This window comes from Sceloporus occidentalis, unplaced genomic scaffold, assembly GCF_023333645.1.
Source record: "Sceloporus occidentalis isolate IW3139 unplaced genomic scaffold, rSceOcc1.0.p SCAF_94, whole genome shotgun sequence".
NCBI lineage: Eukaryota > Metazoa > Chordata > Lepidosauria > Squamata > Phrynosomatidae > Sceloporus > Sceloporus occidentalis.
In genome coordinates this window covers 2,260,398-2,277,733 of record NW_028317074.1, presented here as the reverse complement: position 1 = coordinate 2,277,733, position 17,336 = coordinate 2,260,398, and the positions used below count along the sequence as shown (strand labels likewise).

The 17,336-nt window shown below is 39.6% G+C and overlaps 2 protein-coding genes across 2 annotated transcripts; one reads left to right on the top strand and one right to left on the bottom strand.

Moving 5' to 3' along the window:
- Positions 1–4,832: 4,832 nt before the first annotated feature.
- LOC149284388 (josephin-1-like) lies at positions 4,833–7,814 on the top strand. The gene is made up of 4 exons (XM_089496840.1): positions 4,833–5,014; positions 6,127–6,255; positions 6,595–6,789; positions 7,715–7,814. Exons 1-4 carry the CDS (start codon positions 4,833–4,835, stop codon positions 7,812–7,814), a joined length of 606 nt encoding a protein of 201 aa, XP_089352966.1.
- Positions 7,815–13,144: 5,330 nt separating this feature from the next.
- On the bottom strand, positions 13,145–16,577 carry LOC149284387 (mitochondrial import receptor subunit TOM22 homolog). Its single transcript, XM_089496845.1, has 4 exons — positions 16,473–16,577; positions 15,753–15,871; positions 14,121–14,238; positions 13,145–13,207 (listed from the first exon to the last, which is right to left on the bottom strand). Exons 1-4 carry the CDS (start codon positions 16,575–16,577, stop codon positions 13,145–13,147), a joined length of 405 nt encoding a protein of 134 aa, XP_089352971.1.
- Between the last annotated feature and the right edge of the window lie 759 nt (positions 16,578–17,336).

The following is a 17,336-nucleotide window of genomic DNA, read 5'->3' as shown; positions in this document are numbered from 1 at the left end:
AATCTCATTTTGTCTCATCTGTGCATTATTACATCATGCATGATGTCATATCCCAGTTTTCTGCCTCATGTTATGGGGCAGTGCAGGCTGGGCACAGACCTCCGTAGTGTAAATGGACCAGTTAAGAATAGACAGCTCAGATCTCCCCAGCCGAACCATTAAGTAAACGGTTCATCGAGGAGCATGATCACTCATACCCTGTTATGTGGAAAAGGCACTGCCATCCCTTGAGACCTGCTACCATAGGCCAGAATGCGCCAGTGGTTTTGGGGCCATATATTATTTGTCGCAGATCCACGCAATATTTCCTTAAGTGGTGGATGTGAACTAGCATAACATTAATGGAAACAATAACAGTATACTGCATTATCTATATATATATATATATATATATATATATATATATATATATATATATATATATATATATATATATGTATATATATATATACATATATATATATATATACATACATATATATATATATATATATATATATATGTCCCAGGGAGGGCAAGGTATTAGCCCTGCCTAGGATATGGTACGTAAGCAGGATAAAGTGGGGCACGGCTGTAGCAAATTTAACCTGCCCATTCAAATGGGAATCCAGCGCTGCTCCGTGGTGATACCCTGGAGAGGGACAGAGATGTGACGTCACATGATGTCTAGGCGCACACTGCAGCTCCTCTCTAATATTCAGCCGAAAGTGAGGTTCCGTCATTGAGGTGATGTGGCAGCGGACCTGCTTTTTAAATTAAATTGAAACAGGAGATTTATCACTGCCATTGATTAGGTTTTCCTGAACTATTCCTGCTCAGTAGGACAGGTAATTTAAATATTCCAAATTCTCCTGTCTTATTTTGATTGATGGGTGAAAATTTCCAGGGGGGAGTGCCCCCTGTTCACCCCCCTCCTTGCAGACTCCCATATAGATCTATAATAAGACAGACTTGGATAACTAAGTCAGTGTAAACTGACAGTGTAACTGGCTAAAGATAAAGCTTAATCAACTAGAAGGCAACACTGTCACTTATACTAGGATTAACATTTTCTGGAGGATTCTTTAAATAGATTGCCTCTGCATAAATTATTTTAGAAAGTTGGTGCAATAATAACGATGCTCAGAAATTTGAATTCTAAACTAGGCATAGTAGAAGCATTATTAAACACTCATCTACAAACACCAGGCAGCTTGTTTTTTTCCCTCAGAAATCTGATGGTGCTGCCACAACCACAAGGGATTCTGGGTAGGCAACCACAAGGGATTCTGGGTAGGCGCATGCAAATAAGGTAAAATAAGGTAAAATAAAAACTAGCAAAAGTGTAATTTACATGGCGGTTCTAAGTGGCAGCGCCAACGAAAATGCTGTTTTTATCCCCTGTATAGATTTGGCATTCTCAATTAATGATTTTTCATTCATTTTGAAACAAAGGCAATTTCCAGCGCCCTTACGTTTTCCAGTGAGCATAACCAAAAGTCAGACTTTTAGTAAGGTTGGAATATACATTATATAGACAAAATATATTACACCAACAGGGAATTTTATGACATTGTGCTCTAAATAAATAGACAATAATATGTAGTTTGCACAACATTTTGGAGTGTTTCTGTGGGAGTTTTTGCCCATTTATCCAGTAGAGCGTTTGCGAGGTCAGGCACTGATGTTGGACGAGAAGGCCTGGCTCACAATCTCTGTTCCAAAGTTGTTCAGTGAGGTTGAGGTCAGGGCTCTGTGCGGCCGGTGAAGTTCTTCCTCACCAAACTCATCCAACCATGTCTTTATGGACCATGCTTTGTGCACTGGGCCACAGTCATTCTGGAATAGAAAATGGCCTTCCCCAAAAAGTTCCACAAAGTTGGAAACGTAGCATTGTCCAAAATGTCTTGGTATGTCCCCTTCAGCATACCTAGACAGAGGTAGAACTTGATGGGACAGCGAGATAGTCCAGATTTTGCCACTCTGTCTCATGCAAAGTGGAATAGTTGGGAGGCCTGCACATAGCACAGAATAGCGTTTGGTCCTTGGTCACATGGCTTTTTTAAAAGCAGTCCCCAAACACAATACCTTGAGCACTGACGGAGTATTTTTAAAAATAATTTATAGCTGACATTACTATCCAGATAAAGTCAGCAACTCTTAGATATAATGCGATTCTGCAAGTTGGTAGCACCTTTGAAATTAAATTGACGTCTAGGGAATACCGTCCAACACATTACTGTTAATTAATAACATTTGTTATCTGTTATCCGGCAGGATCTGTCCGGATTCTGCCCGGAGACTCCGCTTCACCCGGAGTCTCCGGGGCAGAATCCGGAGAGATCTCAGGTATGCTAATAAAGTAAACACGAGTGACAACACAATTATTTGGGTGTGTGTTGGGTGCGACGTGGCATTCTTCCAAGCACTGTATGCCTTTACGCTGAATGTAGCTCACAGCTAGCAGTATTTTAATGATTTATTTCCGTCTAGGCTAGCGTCCTCACAAATACAGTCTCCCTGACACCAATATCTGCCCAGCACCTGAACGTAACTGCTAAATAGCCCGACACCCTAACAGAAAAATACCTAACCTGAGCTCCCCTCCTCCTCCTCTGTGGTCCATCAATTCTTACCTCTGATTAGTGGCTAATTAGTGGCAGAAAAGCTCTCCCATTGAATCAGCCCAATGTGTCTGTGAGCCAGTGGTGATTCTACAGAAGGGACCCTATGGAAACTTAAAGGGACCTACAGATATCATATGTGTTAAGTGCCTCGATAACTGTGCTGTCCCTTTAAAAGACACACAACACAATTGTAAAAAAGATGAGTTTCCCCTTAATAAAGCCAGCATTTTATTTAAGGAAACATTAATAACTGAAGTCGTTCATACATGTAAGTTCTGATCATTGATGTAAGCACAACACATGACCTATTACGCAATATGCGCACGCATCTGAGCGGGCGTTGAGTCTTCGTTTTATGAACGAAGAAATCAAACACACTCCGCGCCCCCGCCAGGCGGCGATACCCCGAAGGATATTGCGCGTCCCAATCAACTGCAATGTTTTCGAGTTCACATCCTGAAATGTGCACGCCCCCCTTCGGAAACGGACAGCCATACAGCACGTAGATCAAAAGAGAGGGTTGGAACGCATGCGACGTCACGGTGCATAACCAATCATCGAGCCCAGCAAGAGCAAGGGTTGGTGCTGTTGAAATTTTAGGATCAGTGACGTCACGCATGTTGTACCGAACGGGAGATATCGGCGTCTGTAGCTAGTAAAGTCGTGAGATGTTGGTTGGGGAGCGATAGAGACCGGTGAGTGTATGATGTATATGCGGGTAATGCACAGGCTGGGCTGAGTCACCGCATGGCGCCTCCCCCCAAGCAGCTGTACTAAACCCCCCAAGGAGCCTGACCCTATACGAGGCAGGCCACGGGCTCTGTCTTGGAGACCGCATCGTGGGTTAGTTTCCGCCTATCCTAGGGGTACATTCCCAGTCCAGCTGCACAGACCGGGCTAAAAATACCACATAGGCCATGCGAGTTGCTGTGGTAAATGCAGCATTGAAGTCGGGTTCCCGTAACAAACATTTTGTACATAAATCTCCAGAAGCCCTTGCAGTCTGTCAGCAATGGTAACCGGCTAGCAGGTCTGTCACCAGACACACAAAGTCCATAAATCTGTTCCTGTCGCCCCACCTTTAACGTTACGGCCCCCAGTAATAACGAACACTTGGAGTGGATACTCTTTTGGCGCCCTAACTGTATATGTTTTACTTGGGTGTCGTTCCAACTACAAGCAGGTCAATGATAAAATAACCACTAAAATGCACTGGACGAGCCAGTTAAAAGCATGGTGCATGCGGAACATCAACCCTAAAGCAGGGCATTACTCCATTAGCTAGTTGACATCACACCTGAGAGGAAGCCAGAAAGTCAATATGATGTTGATGATTTAATTAAAATCATTTGTGAAGTCACACCAGACAAGCTTTGTAAAAAGGGAAAAAAAAAAAAGAAATAGCCTTGTGATCTCTGGCTTAACAGACCACAGCCACTCGAGGCGGTGAATGTCCCGCAGATTAGACAGTCAAACATCATGCAACGTTAGAACTTACACTGTTTTTAAAATGGAATGTTGAGCCAGGTGTTACAGGTAAGGAGTGCCTTAATTTAAGCCCACATCCACGTGTATATTCGTAACGCTTGTCAGAAGATAAGAACCTGTCAAGTAAAAATGGTACAACTAAACGTCCTGTCATATGTTCTATTAGCTTTACGTCTGTCCCGTGAGTGTTTAAATCCCCTCACTGTAAATATGCTTCCATCTTATACGTAGGTACACCCCCCCCCCTAATTTCTTGTTAACAGCATTGTTTTTTGTTAAATAGCAATTGTAGCACCACACAGAGTGCCCCCCACTTTTCAGGTTTAGTGCGGACTGCACTAAACTTTTTTGGTTTTGGCGCAGGTAATCCATTTGTGATTTTACTGAATGATCTCTGTCTTTTCCGCTTACAGATCTTCTGCCATCTTCCATCTGTGGTTTGATGAGAGTAACTTCCTGGAAAAAACTTGAGTGATTGTCAAAAAAGTAGATGAGACTGGAATGGAGGAAAAAGAGAGATGCGGTAGAGTGTCTCTTTTTTGATTAAAGGATTGTGTGAACGGTCTCATGCCACGTTCACTGTGGTTCTGCACCACCGTTTGCCTCTGACCTGGAGAAAGGAAACCGAGATATGGGCTACAGACTTTGCACTAAGAACAACGTCTCTCGCTTATTGTAGAGGACTCTTGTGGCCACCTCGTGCTCTGCTACAGTCATAAGTGAACCCCAAGCACCGTCATGAGCTGTGTGCCGTGGAAAGGGGACAAAGCTAAATCTGAAACTGAGGTCCAGGAACCTCTTCCGCCACATATTTATCATGAGAAACAACGTCGGGAATTGTGTGCCCTCCATGCCTTGAATAACGTCTTCCAGGATGCTGGAGCTTTTACACGGGACACTCTACAGGAGATATTCCAGAGGTGGGAAAGCAGTTTGCCAAGGATGGTGGTGCACTTCTGTCTCTACATTTTGTATTAATCATGTTCTGAACAGTTGTTTTGCCTAATGCTGCTAGATATTTCTTTGTTTTCTTTTGTTTTCTTAATATAAAAGTCAACAGCATGTTAAAACCCGCTGTATTCATCTTTGTTTTATAATTTGTTTACAATCTCTATTACTGAGTGGTTAGGTGACCATTTATTCTTGGGACTTTTTTACTCCAATCCTGCTTCTTCTTTATTCATCAAGTAACATAGTTGAGGCACTTTTTTAATGTTTATTGTAGGTAAATCCTGATTAGGGTGATGTATAATCAGTAATTCTTTCTTCAGCAACCTGTAATGAAAAATACGTTTCAAATATGAACCTAAATTGTAGAGCAACCTATCTTTTTCCCGTTATGTCCAATTAATACAAGTTGGTTATTTATATGATTTGCTAAAGTGTAAATAAGTGGTGTTTAGGAATCTTTAACTTTAGTTACAGTGCTGGAAATTAACATGTCTTGGGGGATATAGATAGATTGTGTTTACTTGACGTGTGGTCAGCCTACCTAGTCTGCCCATTATTCCTGCTGCAAAGATGCAAACCTTAATCAGCCCTTGGTCTTATCTTAGACGTCTGTCCCATGTATTTTTAAGATACCTCGCTGTATTACCTCTACCACTTCTGCCGGGAGGTTTTTCCACTTATCTGCCACCCTCTAAAAATGTCCTTGCGTTACATCTAAGCCTCAGACCCTCTATTTTTAGACTGACCTCTTCTCCTAACATTTCTCCTCTGAAACATACTACCCTCCTGTACTTTGTTAAATCCTATTATGTATGAATTGTTTTTCCCTCACATCTTCTCTCCACCAAGCCCTGCATATTAGAATCTTTTTCCTGATCATTTTAACCTTTCACAATTTTACTAGCCCTCCTCTGAACTCTCTCTCTCTCTAGAATTTCTATATCTTTCTGGAGATGTGTGAATGATCCTGGTTACAGAAATAGATGGTTAGAAACAAGAGGTACCCGGAAAGAATGTTTGATCACTTGTGGTTGCAGTGACTGCAATAAGTGGAGTCTGCTTATCTCTTCACCTTTTGCAGGTTGTCCCCCAACACTCTGGTCACCCCACACAAGAAGAATATGCTGGGTAATGGAAATTATGATGTCAACGTGATCATGGCAGCCCTTCAGACCAAGGGATACGAGGCTGTGTGGTGGGACAAGAGGAGGTATAAATCACTGCTATCAATGACAGTAACTCCGTCTCTTATGTAACCATCAAAATAAAATTAATTTGCGGCGTAGAAAGGATCAGTGAATTTAATGCTAGGAATGAAAATCTGTGTGACATCAGTTAAATGTGTATCTACTTAAGTCTTTCTACTGTTTCTCAAGAATGCTAAGTTGAGTTAACTTTTTCCTTTACTTTAAAAGTCAATGCCCTAGTAGCCTGTTTGGTACATGGGAATGCAACAGATTCCATATGAAAATATTAGTGACACTGGTGGCATACATTTCAGCAGGTCTGTACTTTCTTTACTTATATGCATCCTGTTTTTGCACTATAGGGACGTAGGCTTGATTTCCCTTTCTAACGTGACTGGGTTTATCATGAACCTCCCATCGAGTTTGTCATGGGGCCCCCTGAAGCTTCCACTAAAGCGGCAGCACTGGATATGTGTGCGTGAGGTGGGAGGCACCTACTACAATCTGGATTCAAAACTAAAAAGGCCAGAACGGATTGGGAACGAAGATGACTTGAGGTACAGTTACGCCCAGTGTGTCCAGCCCTGTCACCTCTGGTGTGAGATGCAATATAGACATTAATGGTGCTGGTGGGGAGTATAACACGCATGTGCTTTAGAGGGCAGATGAGGCATTCAGCCAGACTCATCCCCTGCAAGCTTAGCAGCAAGAAAAGAGGCAAATGCATTTGGGCAGATGCTGTAGAATTCCTCCATGAGCCCAAAAACACATTTAAAGGGATCAATTAGCTGTCATATGCAATAAAGTGCAAATGGTGGCTGGAGTGGCCCTTTAAGCATAATGTGCAATATAATGTGTCTATGGATGCATTTCTAATTACACTATTTTACTATTCATTCATTCTGCATATTATTAGAAATACATGTTTTTTAATACAAATTGTCCCTTGGAATAGGTAATTTTTCTTTAGGGATCATTACATAGAAAATAAAGTGTATGCAGTTGTTTTCATAATGGTAACAAAGGGAGAAAAATTATTTTTGGGGACATGAGGTACCCAAGAAACAAATTAAGATTAATTTTGCAATGATAGAAAAAAAAGAGAAAGAGAAAACATTTTAAATGTTAGAGAGAAACTTGAGAACAACCAATCATTCCTTAAGGAAAAGGAGATAATGTAATGCCAGATAAGGTACGGGGTTGTTTAATCTTGACATGTTCCCACTTAGCACTTTGGCTCTACTAAGTAAATAGGAGAATACCAAAAGAAAACTGCTATTAGGATTGTAAGAATAACTGATGAGATGGCTAAAGAGAATCCATTAAATGTATCTTCATATTTAACCACATACGCCTGTATACTTTGATATTTGTCAATGTTTTAACCAAACCTTATTTGCCTGGTAGTATCCCTTTAAGGGAAGAATGTTAAATACATTTGTGTTAATTTTTTATAATTGGATTTTTTCCCCCATCAATTAGGAAATTCTTGCAACATCAGCTGAGGGGCAAAAACTGTGAGCTGCTCTTAGTGGTGCCAGAGGAAGTTGAACTTCATCAGCGCTGGAGGGCTGACTTGTGATTAGAAATGGTTTTTTTGATCTCGTTCACTACAGTTTTTATTTCTTGTTGACAATCTGTGTTGTGAGAATGATCACATCTCCACAAATAACATTGCACGTTTCCCTTTTTTTAGTGCAATATGGAGGAATATGCTTAAAATGGGGTGCTTTACGAGGTTCTTCATCTCAATGAGGTCTCATGAAGCTCGGCTAAAGCATTGAACATGTTATGAGTAGTGAGTTGATATTGTGCTGTAGAAGACTGGCGTCTGCTATGTGACCGTTACAGACTGTGATGGCAATGGCTCAGTTGCTGAACTATGCTGATAAGCTCTTTGCATTTGTGTAACAAGAAGATATTTTTTTCTATAACATGGAGTGTCTACAACCCCATGAAGACAAAAAAACATTATACAAAAAAATGACCTGGTGGACAAGCTGCCTCAAACCAAACTGAGCCATCTTTTATATGTAAAATTACATCCTTAAAGCCTCAACTCTTAATTAGCCGTCCCAGTAGCAGAGACTGCATAGTCGCCCTCCTCACAAAATGTATAGAAAATGAGCACTTATTTCCTCCCACTAATCATTTAAGCATCAATGTGCAGTGCTGGAGGATTACAAAGTATTCCTTCCCTATATATCACTATAGTATTTATACTGGATAATATGTGTTAAACTTTATCACACTAGGTGGACACTTACGTTGCATTATTACTGGCATAGAAATTAAGTTGTGGTGCGTTTATATTCAAAGAAAAAAAAAAAAAAGTATAAATCCATGTCAAATGTTCTATCCGAGCTATGTGTAAATGTTGTACCCAGGGATTTTTTATTGCCTTTGTAGGATTCTGAATTATTATTCTTGCCCCTACACAAAGATCGTGTAATGCATATCACGTGGCTTGTTGGATGCTGTATTGCCAAATGCATACTACCTGAACATCCAACTGTATTGACTAGGTCATTTACATATGGGGAAGGTGTAATTAGGATAGAAATGGGATTCTGACTTGGCCAAGCTTACTTAAGAATATATATATTTCCCTAAAATGGGTTCTGTATATTCTGCGTGGTGCAGTTAAGATGAGAAGCATTGCCTTATACAATGTTTTGTATACTATATGGCTCATCTGCCATCAGCAATGGACCTTCTGGCTGCTTATCAGTTATTGCATGACACATTATGTTGCCTCATACTGTCTGTAAGCCTTCAGACATCTGATAATTTTTTTTGTATGGAGGAGCATATCCCTTAAGTTCTTTTGTGGTGCTTTTTTTTTCCCCTTTTCAGTAATACTGTCTAGGTGGCACTGGTGATCGGCTGAAACAAGGAAGTTTATGTGCTGCTGAGAAGTTGGGACCGGTTACTGCTTTGTATCATTAATAACTGTATATTACAGTGCGTTTGACATTATGATGTGTATTGGAACAATTGATAGATTAGCAAATACCCTGTATATGGATGGATGAATCATAAATTGATTTAGCTTTGGTATAGTGTAAAATGGTTTCTACTAAACACAGCTTACATTTAAGGTCATTGCACCAGTATATAGTTAGGCAAGTACCTTCCCTGTGGGCATTCAGTGCAGCTTGGTGGGCCCAAAGTATGTAAGGATATCAAAGTTCAGAGGTTTTTCTGGATTTTGTAATGCTAAAATTTACATTATAGAAGAGTCAGAAATCAGGGCATAGAAACAAACTCAAATATGTACAGAAAAAATGATTTTTTTAATGCTATTTTTTGTGCTATTTGTTTACAGAGAAAATGTATTTTGTTATCCAAATGTAAAAAAAAAATAAAGCAAGAACATAAAAGGACTATTTTGGTCAATGCATTTGTTCATAATTATCAGTATGTATTTAAAAGTAACATTCACTTTATAAAAGGAATAAACGTATGTGTACGTACTTGGAGTGCACAAACCTTCAGATCCATGTATTAAGTGTGTAATTTGAGTTATTTAAGAATCTTAATTGGTGATTGTAATTGTCTAATGTTGATGTCTTGGAGCATACATTGTGAGGAAAGGTTCTTCCTTTGCTTAGACAACAGGAGGAAAAATAGGCACAGAACCACTCCATGCAGACTTGATTGGACATATAAACAGAACTGTGCTAGGACTCTGTACAAACGCCTGGCAGTTTGCTGGCGAACAGCGCCATATACCGACACAATCTGTCACTCCGGTATAAACAAAGTGGACAAATAACATTTTAATACATACTGATACAGAAGAGGGTCCTGATTTGAACTGTTCATAATTTACTCACCCTAGGCAACACACATGCTCTGCCTCCTCTGAGTCACACTAGATTTGTATAACAACCGTTCCTTTAGTTTTTCTTTTTCTCCCATATCAGGTATGCCACAGGCATGCATTTGTTATGTTAGGACTGATCCTATAAAGTATTGGAGGATGAGATATCTCTCTCAGTTGGGTGTCACCTGCAGAAGACTACCTTATCAGAAGCTGAGTACCCTTCTTATCCTATGTGCCATCTAAGTATCCTTCCTTCACTCAGACAGCTGCCCCTTAAAGCCTTTAGGTGCTACTTGCCTGCCTAACTGCTCAGAGAGGTGCTGGTATTGAAGCGGAAAGCTCAGGCAAACATCCACTTTACAGAACCCAGCATTTTCCACTGAGCATTGGTCGGCATCTGGCGACTCATTAATAGGTTTGTCAAGCAGCCATTTGGTCTTGCAGAGGCCTGGTAAAGGTAGCGCTTTTCATTTTAGCATAAATGCTTCCACACATCTTATGACACAGCTGTCATCTCCACACACTCCAAAATCTTGTGCAAAGTCCTATCTGAAGAGTAGATGCTATTAAAGTGGCAAAGAGGGGGCAACTCTAGATTAATGCCCATGGGTTTGGAATGGGATGTCCAACAGACTCACATAAGTGTCATGGTCAGAAAAGAGGTGAGTATCATGCGCATGGAGTTGTGTTCAGTCAAGCACCTAGCCATGCAGTCTGCATTTACAAACATTTGTGAAAAAAATTGGTCGTTCTGAAGCACGCAGTGAATTCAAGTGTTGTACTGAAATAGGATGCTACCTTTGCAATGTCAGTTCATGAAATTTCATCCCTGATAGATATTCCACTGACTACCGTCAGAGGTCTTATTGGAAAGTGGAACAATAGGAGCAGCAGCAAAAGCGGAAGAGCACACAAAGTCCAAAGCAGGGTCTCTGCTGAGATTCATAGCGCGTACAAGTCACCAATGCTCTGCAGATTCCATAGCTGAAGAGTTCCAAACTTCTACTGCCATTAATATCAGCACAAAAACTGCAGCAGGAGCTGCATGGAATGGGTTCCCATGGCCGGGCAGCTGCATTCAAGCCTCACATCGCCAAGTACAATAACAAGCATCAGCTCGCGTGGGGTTAAGAACACCGCCATTGGACTCTGGAGCAGTGGAAGCATGTTCTGTGACAAATCACACTTCTCTGTTTGGCAGTCTGAGGGCCGATTCTGGGTTTGGTGGATGCTCACAGAAAGTTACTCATCTGACTGCATTGTGCACAACTGTAAAGTTTGGTGGACCAAGGATATGGGGCTGCTTCAGCATACCAAGACACTTTGGACAATGCTATGTATCAAACTTGTGGCAACAGTTTGGCGAAGGCTCTTTTGTATCCTAGCATAACTGTGCCCCACTGCACAAAGCAAGGTCCCATAAAGGTTGGGTGATCTTGGTGTGGCAGAGACCTGACCTCAAACCCATCAAACACCTTTGGGATGAATTGGAATGGAGATTGCGAGCCATGCCTTCTTGTCCAGTATCAGTGCCTGACCTGTTCTACTAAAATTCCCACAGAAACAACATCTTGTGGAAAGCCTTCTCAGAAGAGTGGAAGCTGTTATAGCTGCAAAGGGGACATCAACTACATCTTAATGTCTATGTACTTAGAACGCACTGTCATAAAAGTCCCTGTTGGTGTAACTTTCAGGTGTCCCAATACTTTTGTGTATATAGTGTATCCCCTGCAGGCTTTTTAGCTGAGAAGTGTGGAGAGGTGTAGCTGTAATAAGAGGGGGTTCTGCAGAATCCCCCAAGGATTTACAAAACAGTCCACTTAAAAAGGACCACACCGCTATTATATGCATTACATTTTTTAACAAGGTATTAGAGGTGTCAGTGACAGGTTTCAAGCAAGGAAAATGTTAAACATTAATATGTTCTTAATTGACAATCTGTGTCATTCTCAACTAAAGCTATTAAAGGCCAAAAAACAGACCAAGATTTATATTACTGCTGAAACACCACATTAATAAGCAACCATTGCACATGTAGGGTTATGCAGAAGTCCAGGGCTGATGTTAACTTTCCTCAAGACTGTTCACAGCTCCCATGTGAAATGAGATCAGAATATTCCTACTGTTACATGTTACCTAAAAATGTAATGAAATGTATACAGTATAATACAGTAATTATGTAGCACATATTGAGTCAAGTATTATTTCAAAATAATATACAGTAATGTAATGGTAACATACTGCAATGTTAGCCGCTCCAGTAAATAAACTAGAATTTAGTTTCAATCATTTTAGTTTAATATGTGAAAACAAAAATAAAAAAAGTCAGTTTAACAAATCTATTTGGGAATTACAAACCCATCAGATGGGGTTGGTTAAATGTGGTTTGATATTAAAGAACTGGAATGATCTCACCAACAGCAATACTGTGCCATCCAGTACAGAAGCAATATATATCCAGTAACATAGAATGTAATCTAAAATGTTTTGATCAAACAGATGAATCCTGCCAGTAGGGCATGGTTGTCCAGTGCCACACAAAGTACGCAGACATACCCTTGCTGCTCCATATTTATAGCTAGTGACACTTAACTCTACTTATACCCTTCATGATGTGCTGCTGCTTTGCACAATGTCCATCTAGGAAAACCTTGCTTTGCAATGGCTTCCTTGATTTCCTCTAACAAAACAAAATATAAAACATTTAATCCTTACATGGATGGAAGGCACCTGCAAAAGATTCTATAAATGTTCACTAACCTCATGATTTGCCATTTGATGAACTACTACCATATAGTCCCAATATGAAAAATAAAGTATATTGGAGCGCAGCAGAAGAATCTCCCCCCCGTGAGAAAGGTGTGCCCCCCCAAAAAAAAAGACATTGCATTATATTGCTTCTACTCGCACCTTTTCCACTGAAAGTGTTGTGTAGTGACCAGAGTGGTAAACTGAAGAAAATCATTCCAAACAGAAAACTGAAGGTGATAGGTGATCATTCAGACTGGTCTTCAGTTCTTTTCTCCAACCATGAAAAAAGAAAAAAGAAAACTAGAATTCTCAGGCACTAGGAAAATGTTGAATTATGCTTTTCCTGGAAGTGGGGGAAGAGGGCCCGACATTCCGGTTGATGGTCCAAGGAGTATCTGTCCAGAGGTATAGAGAAAACAAATCATTCAGTAGCAATGGCGTGCAAACCAAAATCTAAAATACTGCTGCCTTAAGAGATTAAATAGTAAGAGTAACATATGGGTCTTATCCTTTGTTTTTCATAGCATTTATATCAAGGAAACAACAATCTACTATATTAAGAAGCTCTTACGTAAACATCAAGAAAAATGAAACAGCTACTTATTACTTTTCTCACTCACTTCACAAGCATCACATCAAGTGCTTTTTTTTCATTTTAGAGGGATGCATATGAAAGAGTAACGATATCACCAATCCACAAAGGGTGGTGCATTAAGGAGCCAAATATGTTTGTCTCCATTACCAACTGCCAAGTAATTTCCAATCCATTTATATCATAAAATGTACAAGAACAGGCAAGGCTAAATTGTTTGCCCTATCGGGACAGTCACATTTGATCTCACTTGTACCATTACAGAGAAGATATGCAATAGAAAATATATCCAACCAGGCCAATCATTCTTCCAAAGAACAGCCTAGAAGCAGAAATCTGCCCTACATGTACATTTTGCCCACAGACCTTACCAATGGAGTGTAGTTGGTATTCCTTTTAGGAACGGTGAACAAGGAGGTTGAGGTATCCCTCTGGGCACAGCGAGTTAAAACTGAATTATCTCCCAAGCTACCAAATGTAGGGCAAGCTTTTTAGCAAACTTTGCTGCAAGTCATACCCCTTTAGATAATTTTTGACATAAGATGCATAAATATTTCAGTATCCTGTAAATCAAGATTAGACAAATTCCGTTGAAGCTTATTTGTTGGTTATATTCAAAATGCCTGCTGCTCGCCCACGGCTCCAAAATACTTTACCCATACACTGCACACCTATTATGGCAGATTGGAAAACGCCTGTAGAGTGAATAAGGTTACCTGTCTCTGTTGTAGTTGCTGCTGCTGCTCCATCTGCAATTTCTCAGTCTCAAACACTACTGGCAAAACCAGAATCATGAATGAGGTGGTTCCTATCCATAGAGCAGATCGAGAAAAACTGCAAAAATAAATAAAGTATTTAAAATGGAAGCACAGTAAAATCTTATCATAGCTCATGACCAAATACCACAGAAATTTGTCATGTGATTCCTGTTAGGAGCGGGGACTAAAAGCTAATTCTAAAGTACATATATTAACTGGAGCATTATACATATTCTGTGAAGCATGTGAGCAAAGTGTAATTTTAATCTAATGAGGTTAGCTAAGTACACAACAAGACGACTAAGGTTGTTGCACCTTAGATTTCAGCAGTTACCTCAATTAAGTGTCCACACAAATTCTAATTAAAAGGCATGAATGGCAATAGAGATACCCTAAAAACCTTGTATTAAAAAGCTATAAACAAAAAGTATATATAATTATATATCTGTTCTCTCATCCTACTTGGATCTTTGCCTAGAAATACTATGGATGCTAGAAGTTGCATATTTTAAATATAAGCTGCTATTTTTATTGAATAATTATATATATATATATTTGTCCATCGCTATTGATTTTGAGGAGCCTTCTTACCTTCATGTATATGTGAGTGCACTACCAAGTAGCACACATAACTATAGCACTGCTACCAAACTATATACTTTTATTTTTCCTTTCATGTGTATCCTATAGCTGTCTAAAGTCTAACTGCATTATATACAATATATAAAGACCATCACGGTTGATTTTGAAGAGCTCATATATGCAAGTTCACTACTAACAGCACAAACATTATTATACTATATTCTGTTATTTTTTTCATGCATATTCCGCACCTGCACATTGACTACATTCTATATATTATCTACACTTTTTCCAAAGTTTTTTTTTTTGGGGGGGTTACTAAGTACAAGTCACTTTTGTTTTTTACTTTTGTGAAAGGGGAGTCACATTGATTCACTGTGCAGCTGGTGTTGGGTTAAGCATCAAGTATTTGTGTACAATGTCTATAAATGCTAACAATACTAAATATTGTTGTAAAATAAAAATGCACGTGCTGCCCAAATCAGGTAGTTTGTATATTAGAGTGTAAATTGTCTACAACCAAGTGAACTTATCCACGAAGTACAAAGCATGTACACGGTAGCTGGGGAAGATTTAACAAGCAAAAGAAGGATATATTATACGGATGTGTTGAGAGAGAATTTCTCTGAGATGCGTTATTTCGTTGTGTATATTTTAATTACTATCTTAGCTACAAAACAGTGTTCATCCATAAGTTTTGCAGTTATTTCTGTATCTTGCAACATATCTGCATTTCTGGAGGTCCTGACCAAATGTCTGGGCTACAATCTCTCAACACACAATGATTAATGGTGTCCAAGAGAGGCTATAAATGGCAGGATAGTCTCAGCAGATTTAAAAGTAATGTACAACCAATGATTCAGCCCAATGCTAAGTACTGGCGTGGGGCACTTGAGTTGTTTTGTTTATATTTAACAATGCTGCAGACGACTGTTACACTTTTCTGAACACTTTGCATTTAGTTCGTATACCTATACTTATCTAGCCGAAAGGGTCCAGAGCACTTACCTGTAAAACGTCTTGGCTGCACAAACAGAATAATCAACGGTTACACCTGCCACAGTTCGGAGGCTCTGTGGGAACATTTCGGTCAGGCCCCACAGTCTTTCTGATAAAGTTTCATCTAACTGTCCAGAGATATCAAAAGAGATAAATGTTAAATCCTAACCTATGAGAAAATATGATACTGGTTTTATGTTATATTACATATACATTTTATTACATTATACATTAGCATCTTAAAATATTTGACAGTTGAGTCTACAGCATTTTGACATACGTAACATACACCTGTCAAAGACACCAGTTTGAGGCAGGATAAATAATTATATTTGACAGTCAGGGAAAGAGTACCATGTGAGCTGTTCTCTTGGTGCTGCTGCAGTACAAATATCAATTGTGTCACAAAATAATTCGTTTTGGAATTCGTCAAGAAAGGTTCAACTCCACACGAATACTACCAACTAACGAACAGCGTTGGCAGTAAATCAAACACACAAACGAAGTAAATTGCATGAAAAATGCAACAACTCCCACATGACACACAAAATCAAAATGCTAATATTCCATGCCAAAGAGGTTACAGGCAGTATTAACAACCCTGCGCTGTCACATCCTGTCCGGAAGACCTTCATTCAATGTATAACTCGTGGAGACTTAAAATCATGGACATGTTCCGACTGTGAACAATGAGACAGGAAGATTCTGGCGCTATGCCACAAACATTACCTCGTCATCATCATCATCATCATCTTCCTCCTCCTCCTCTTCAGTTTCTGCATCTCTCGCTTCACTAAGCGCAGTTTCCAACGGTAAATCTAAAGGAGAGGACATGACTACTTAACGTGCTAGAACACACAGGGGTCAGGCAACAGGAAACACGTCACCGGAATCGACCGGCGAAATATCATAGAGAGATAACGTGAAGGAAAGAGGCGATGAGCGCCCCTTGCGGTGGTTTGTACATCCACACAGCACACTGTGAATGTAGGAAGGTCGAATGGCTGAGCTTGTTGGGTAAATGGCTAAAGGTTTTGGAAAATGTGGCAATATTTTACAAGCAGACATTTATATGGATAATTACACAGACAGATAAAACAATTCCTATTTGTAATACAATATACTTTATGGAGTTGTTTTGCTTCTCATTTACATTTACAGGGGAACTGCCACCAACTCCACTTGTCTCCTGCAATTGTAGTATGAAATCAAATAAAATTTTTCAAAATGAATGTGCTATTTTCGTTTTTAAAACAGTTCTAATTTTTATGTATAATAATAATTATAATAATAATGTTTTCAAGCACCTGCATTTTGGTTGTTTGTACAACGAGGGAAGTTTAATGGCACAAAATGAGATAAAGCCAAATATTTGTCATTGCTAACATACATTACGATTACGTATAGCTCAAGGAGATTTTCTTTCTTTTTACATTCCTGGGACGTCCCATTTTAAGCAGGCCCCTTTGTAAAGTCTTAGAGGATAAGTAACAAAAAACATCCTATAGGACCAAGGATGTATCCTCTATATGGACTTTTTGGACCATCTGGGCTAAATCCCTGCTGGTAAATGATTGTATGTATGTGAGCATG

Coding starts and splice junctions, on each gene's coding strand:
- LOC149284388 (XM_089496840.1), top strand. CDS start 4,833: ATGAGCTGTGTGCCGTGGAAAGGGGACAAAGCTAAATCTGAAACTGAG. Junction 5,015..6,126: donor CTACAGGAGATATTCCAGAG/GTGGGAAAGCAG, acceptor CACCTTTTGCAG/GTTGTCCCCCAACACTCTGG. Junction 6,256..6,594: donor GTGTGGTGGGACAAGAGGAG/GTATAAATCACT, acceptor TTTGCACTATAG/GGACGTAGGCTTGATTTCCC.
- LOC149284387 (XM_089496845.1), bottom strand. CDS start 16,577: ATGTCCTCTCCTTTAGATTTACCGTTGGAAACTGCGCTTAGTGAAGCG. Junction 15,872..16,472: donor ATGATGATGATGATGACGAG/GTAATGTTTGTG, acceptor ATCTCTGGACAG/TTAGATGAAACTTTATCAGA. Junction 14,239..15,752: donor GCAGCCAAGACGTTTTACAG/GTAAGTGCTCTG, acceptor TTATTTTTGCAG/TTTTTCTCGATCTGCTCTAT.